Here is a 6,690-nt window from a genome sequence, read left to right as displayed (position 1 = left end):
TTTTCTAGGAAATGCCTAGGTTACCACATAGGGTACTTTAGGCAAGATATTTTAGTTTTTGGGATTAAGTCTTTAGTGTGCTATAGTTTTAGTTTTAGCACATTTTTAGGATTTAATAATATACCTAGTCTATGTTTAGGAGAGGATCCTATTCATTATATTAGTAGGTCTAGTGTCATTGATTTCTTTAGGTTCCATGAAAGGATTCCTTCTAGGATATTCCTTTCACATTTATTTGTTGAAAATATCACCTCTAATGAATTTTATTATATATTTGTAGGTATGGCCAATAATCATGAGGACCCTCGAGATTTGAGGTCAAATCCTTTTCAAGAGGGAGGGGATGATAGACTATGGCCAAGGCCAAGGAATCCAAGAGGTGATATACTGAAAGAACCAAGAGGAATGGGATGATCTTAAAGACCTTTTTCATATATTTTGTAAATAGTCTCTTGTATAGGTTATTTTGCCTTTGTATTTGTGAGGCACTTTACTTGCTTTTTCCTAGTGTTTGTATATTGTTTTTGAGGTAGGTTACTTGGAGAGTTTAACTCCATTTAACCTCCCTAGTTGATACTTTCATTTTGTATTTTTTCAGTAGGGAAAATGGGGTGACAACTAGTTGAAAATAGGTGTTCCGCCTTACGGCGTGCTGTCGCTGAGTGGGAGTAGGGATGGGGGTCTATTTACCCTTTACGCCCAATCATATAAAAATTTTAAGCAAGAGTTTTTTCGGGTTGCCCTTGTGGATGTCGACCCTTTAGAGGATGGGGGTTTCTACTTCGGCGGGTTGCCGAAGTTCCCTTTCTATTGGTGCCCCAAACCGTCTAGGTTTCACGGGGTGGACCACTTGCAATTGACGGCTTCGGTGGCGGCCACCATTGAGAATCTTTCTAGGCTTCCTCGTCCGCTGGATTGCAAGCTCGTTCTGTCGCTTGCGAACTCGGTGTACAGGGAGAGGGGCTTGGAGAGTGAGTATTTTGTCTTTCGGTAGCTTGTTGGAGTTTGTGTAATTTTTCTTCGCTGATGTGTTTTATTTCCTATCTGTAGGCATCATGGGGAAGAACTTGTGGCGTGAGCTAAAGCATCGCTACAACGTTACCGAGCTCGTGGTCCCCGAACCTCAAGAGGAGGATGTGTTCCCCCCTGAAAGTCAACCGAAAAAGAAAGAGGGGAGAGAAGGAGGTCGGGGGGACCTCTGTCCCTCTAGACGCCGAGGAGGTGACCTCCAAGGCTGCTGATGCTGGTGCGGTGGACCTTACTGAGAGTCCGCCGCCCAAGGAGGCTCCTCAAGTGGCCGCTGAGGAGATGGCTCGGGTCGCTGAGTCTGTTGCTCAGGCTGCCAAGGTGGTGACCCCGGCTGCTGAGCAAGTTGCTCCCTCCACCGAGGTAAGTGTCTTGTTTTCTTTAATTTTTATTTTATGTTGATTTTGCTTGGTTAATTGATGCGATGTAGTTCTTTGCAGGCGGGGATAGCTGTCGAGGTGGAGGTTCAGGTTGCTGAGCAGGTCGCCCAGGCCGCCGTGGTGAGTACCCCAGTTTTCGTGTTTTCCTGTATGTTGTTCTTTTGTCCTCTAACATGTTGTCTTTTTGAAGGTGGGGGATGCTGTTGAGACCCTAGCGGCTCTGAGCTCGGTGATGCCCGAGGCAGGTGTCCCTGTTGCTGAGCAGGGGATGTCGGCTGCCGCCTCTGTTGCTACCGAGGTTCAGGGTAAGGGGTCGGGTTCCGAGGTCCCAATGGCGACGCTTGCAGCCTCTGTGCTGTCGTCAGGTCCATCACAGGGGGCCTCCCGGAGCCGATATATTGCTCACCGCTTCGGGAAGGACCGCTCTGATGTGCGCCTAGACCACGTGAGTGCCTTCGCCGACATGAATTCGCTGTGGAGTGCGGGGGTGACTGCCGAGAGGTTTTTCCCCAAGGGCTCGCTAAGCTCGGAGGATCAAGAGATGATCGAGGAGGTCGGGCCCGTGGAGAGCTTTGATGCTGCTCAGGTCCTTCTGCAGAAGGCTACGCCCATTATGGACCACTGGAAGCATAGGTGGTCTAAGCAGTAGGAGGATCTGGTTAGACTGAGGGGCCGAGTTCGACCCCTGAGGGACGAAAACAAGGTCCTGAAGGAGGAGAACAAGGTCCTTAGCGCTGCTCTCAGTGAAGCAAAATTGCAGGGTGCCAAGCTGCAAGCCGCGAGGGCAGATCTCGTCAGGGTTCAGAAATCGTTGGAGATTACCCTGCGCTCCAACGTGAATTATGCTTCCCAGGTGGGTGAGCTGCAGGGGCTCATCGCGTCGTCCCGAGGTCGGGTGCGGAGCTTGGAAGATGAGGTGACGTCTTCCCGAGGTCAGGTTTGCTCTTTAGAGGACGAAGTGACCTTTCTGAGGGGCGAGCTTGTTGTGGCAGCTGAGGAGCATCTCCGCGATGAGGTCATTCTCGGTGGCAGGGAAGAGGAGATTGCCGCCCTGAGAACAAACCTCGCGAAGCTGGAGGCGGAGAAGGCGATGCTGGAGAAGAAGCTTGAGGAGACCGAGCGCTCGGTTCTGATTGAGCATAAGAAGGGTTTCCTCAAGGCTGCTCGCCAGGCTAGGCTCCTCGTGCCAGGATCTGACCTTTCTGCCATGCACGTGGAGAAAGTCATTCGCTTCGGGAAGCTTGTCAAGGAAGACGATGTCGAGGACAACTCCAGCGAGAATGTCTCTGTGTAGGCCAAATTTGTAACAGCTTAGCTACATTTTTTCTGCTTTATTTTCCTGTTTTGAATTCAAGTGTGGAACTGTGAAACATTGCTTGTATATGTATATTTTTCTTTGTCTATTTGCGTTTGCGCTTTTCTTTGCCTTTGTGTTTAGGCTTGATTTTTGCTGTTTGTGCGTTTTGAGACACACGTTCGATGTTTGTTGTATGCTTTTATACTTGGTGATACTTCACCTTGAGTTGATCATGCCGAGGTTCGAACGCGACCTCGGTTTTTTGTCAAGTAGTTTTTTTGTGAAGGTTCGAACTCGACCTTAATCATACCGAGGTTCGAACTCAACCTCAAATTTTTCGTTAAGTAATTTTTGTGAAGGTTCGAACTCGACCTTAATCGTACCGAGGTTCGAACTCGACCTCAGATTTTTCGTTAAGTAATTTTTGTGAAGGTTCAAACTCGACCTTAATCATACAGAGGTTCAAACTCGACCTCAGATTTTTCGTTGAGTAATTTTTGTGAAGGTTCGAACTCGACCTTAATCGTACCGAGGTTCGAACTCGACCTCAGATTTTTTGTTAAGTAATTTTTGTGAAGGTTCGAACTTGACCTTAATCGTACCGAGGTTTGAACTCGAGCTCAGATTTTTCGTTTACGAACTCGACCTCAGATTTTTCGTTAAGTAATTTTTGTGAAGGTTCGAACTCGACCTTAATCATACCGAGGTTCAAACTCGACCTCAAATTTTTCGTTGAGTAATTTTTGTGAAGGTTCGAACTCGACCTTAATCATACCGAAGTTCGGACTCGACCTCAGATAGACGTGTTAAAGTTCGTACTCGACCTAAAACAAACGTGTTAAGGTTCGTACTCGACCTCAAATTTTAGCGTAGAACGTGTTTCATCAAGGTTCGAATTCGACCTCGGATTTTGGCGTTTTAAGGTTCGTACTCGACTTCGAATTTATAGCAGAATGTATTTCACCAAGGTTCGAATTCGACCTTGGATAAGCGCGTTAAGCATAGAGCATTTTGTGGTAAAATGATGAAGGTAAAAGAATGTGAATAGGAGAGAATGAGTTACTTTATTGACGAAAATATGTGCCTCGTTAAAAACCCTCTCAGCCAAAACTCATTTTTCTGTTTTTTGGGACAAAAGACTGAGGCGGGAAAAGAGTGCATAGCTCATTCGTACAAAGTTTAACTGAAACAAAACTTGAGATGCGTAGCATTCCAAGTTCACGGTATAGGTTTCCCGCTGAGTTCTTCCAGTCTATACGCTCCATTTTCCAAGTCTTCTATAACTCGGAATGGGCCACCCCAAGTGGGCGCAAGCTTCCCATCTGACGTGTCTTTCCGTGCTTCGCCTAGCAATCGCCACACCAAGTCACCAACTCGAAAAGAGCGAGGTCGCACTCGTGTGTTGTACCTTCGGGAAGCTCGGAGCTTGCAGGCTTCTTTGTGGATTTGAGCTTCATCTCTAAGCTCGTCAACCAAGTTGAGGTCGGCTGCCAACTCTTGAGCGTTCTGCTCGCTATTGAAAACTTGACGTCGGTGGGATGTCTCTCCGACTTCCACTAGGATCATTGCGTCAGTTCCGTAAGTTAGCCTGTAAGGCGTTTCTTGCGTGGTTGATTGGGGAGTGCAATGATACGCCCAGAAGATGCTGGGAAGTTCGTCGGGCCACTGTCCTTTGCCTGGTACGTCCCACTGAGTTGTTCCACCATGAGCTTCGAGTCGCTGTTGCAACTCACTCTTCGGGCTCTGAGGTCCCGGGCTAGCCTCAGTCCTGCGAGAAGTGCCTCATACTCCGCCTGGTTGTTGGTCACCTTGAAGCTAAACTTGAGGGATTGCTCCAAAGTGACTTGGTTTTGCCCTTCCAAAATGACACATGCACCACCACCTTTAGAGTTGGAGGACCCGTCAACGTGTAGAGTCCATACCTGGGGCTCCTCGGTAGTAGTAGGGTGAGCTCGGCTACGAAGTCGGCCAGACATTGAGCTTTCAGGGGTCCGCGACTTTTGTATTGGATACCGAACTCAGATAATTCGACTGACCACGCAATCATTCGTTCGGCGAGCTCGGGCTTTCGCAGAATTTGCTTGATAGGGTAATCAATTTTGACTACCACCTGGTGACTCTGGAAGTACAGTCAGAGACGCCGAGCTACGGTGACGAGTGCCAGTGCCAGCTTCTCGATCATTTGGTACCGCTTCTCCGCGTCTTGGAGGACCTGACTGATGAAGTAGATCGGTGTCTGCACTTTTTGGTGCTCTTGTACTATAACTGCGCTGATGGCGCTTTTTGCTACGGCCAAGTAGAGGAGGAGGTCGGTTTTGTGATCCGGCCTTTGTAGGACTGGCGAAGTCGTGAGGAAAGTTTTGAAGCTTCGGAAAGCTTCTTCGCATTGATCTGTCCACTGAAAGTCTTTTGGCTTCCGTAGCAGAGTGAAGATCGGCCCTGCCTTTTCTGCGAGTTTGGGGATGAAACGGGACAGCGAGACTAACCGTCCGGCTAGGCGTTGGACCTTTTTCACCGTTTGCAGACTTTGCATCTGGATGATGGCTTTACATTTCTCGGGGTTGGCCTCGATTCCTCGGCTAGTGATCATGAAACCGAGGAACTTGCCTCCCTATACACTGAAGACGCACTTCTCCGGGTTGAGGCGCATGTTGTGCTTTCTGATCTGGGCGAAAACCTCGGCGAGGTCAGAAGCGTGATCTATAGCCGAGGTGGTCTTGACTACCATGTCGTCGACGTAGACCTCCATGTTCCGCCCGATCTGCTGGTGGAAAACCTTGTCCATCAGCTGCTGGTAGGTTTCTCCCGCATTTTTTAGGCCAAAGGGCATCACCCGGTAGCAATAGTTGGCGTGGTCGGTGATAAAGGATGCATGGACCTCATCGGGCGGGTACATCATTATCTGGTTGTACCCGGAGTAGGCGTCGAGGAAACTGAGGAGGGCGTGCCCTGACGCTCCGTCAACCAGCCTGTCAATGTTTGGCAAAGGGTACGAGTCCTTGGGGCATGCTTTGTTCAAGTCTGTGTAGTCGACGCACATGCGCCACTTCTCCCGAGCTCTTATTCACCAAGACCACATTCGCCAACCATGTGGTGTATCTGACTTCACGGATGAAGCCAGCGTTCAGCAATTTCTGTGTTTCGGTGACGATGGCCTCCCGCCTTTCACCGCTGACCTTCCTCTTCCTCTGGGCCACTAGCCTTGCCTCCTTATGTATTGCTAACCTGTGACAAATGAATTCAGCGTCTATACCTGGCATGTCAGCGCTGGACCAGGCAAAGAGGTCGACATTCTGGAGAATCTCCGCTTCGAGCTGTTGCCGCAAATCCGGGCTCAACTGCTTGCTGATTTTTGTGCATTGCCCGGGGAGTTTTTCGATCTAGAGGTCGTCAAGCTCGTCAATGGAGCTTGGCCTCTCGTCATGGGAGTCAGATCTCGGATCGAGATCGGTGATTTCCACGTGGGTGATGTGAGCCACGGTGGGGGGATCCTTCTTGGTTTGTTCGCCGGACGAGGATATCTTCAGACTCTTGGCGTAGCACTGCCGAGCTGTCTTCTGATTTGCCTTGACGGAGATGATCTTACCGTCGTTTCCTGGGAACTTCATGGTGAGGTGTGGAGTAGACACTACTGCTCCGAGCTGATTCAACGTCGACCTCCCAATGATGATGTTATAGGAGGTGTTGGCTTCCACTAGGAGATATCGGACCATAATTCTCCTTGTGTCCGGAGAGGTTCAGAAGGTGGTCAGCAGGTCCACGTATCCCCGAGTGTGTACTCGCTCTCCTGCAAAACTGACTAGGGGCTCTGTGTGAGGTTGGATGAGAGAGTGGGGGATATCTAACCTGAGGAAGGTTGGCCAATACAAGACATCTGCCGAGCTCCCCTGGTCTATCAGTGTCTTGTGCACCTCCCAATTGGCTACCTCCACGGCTATGACCATGGGATCATCCTGGTTGGGACTGACGCCGGCGTAGTCGCTGTCG

General features: G+C 49.4%; 1 protein-coding gene across 1 annotated transcript; it reads right to left on the bottom strand.

Annotated features, from left to right (window-relative positions):
• Nucleotides 1–3,921: 3,921 nt before the first annotated feature.
• Nucleotides 3,922–4,269, bottom strand: LOC145952475 (uncharacterized). The gene has a single exon (XM_083064834.1). The coding sequence runs from the start codon at nucleotides 4,267–4,269 to the stop codon at nucleotides 3,922–3,924; it is 348 nt and encodes a 115-aa protein (XP_082920960.1).
• Between the last annotated feature and the right edge of the window lie 2,421 nt (nucleotides 4,270–6,690).

Source organism: Cajanus cajan, chromosome 10 (genome assembly GCF_000230855.2).
Source record: "Cajanus cajan strain Asha chromosome 10, NIPB_CcT2T_4, whole genome shotgun sequence".
Taxonomy (NCBI): Eukaryota; Viridiplantae; Streptophyta; class Magnoliopsida; order Fabales; family Fabaceae; genus Cajanus; species Cajanus cajan.
This window is presented reverse-complemented; position numbering and strand designations above follow the sequence as displayed.

Excerpts from the sequence above, each read along its gene's own strand:
- LOC145952475 (XM_083064834.1), bottom strand. The coding sequence starts at position 4,269 with ATGATCCTAGTGGAAGTCGGAGAGACATCCCACCGACGTCAAGTTTTC.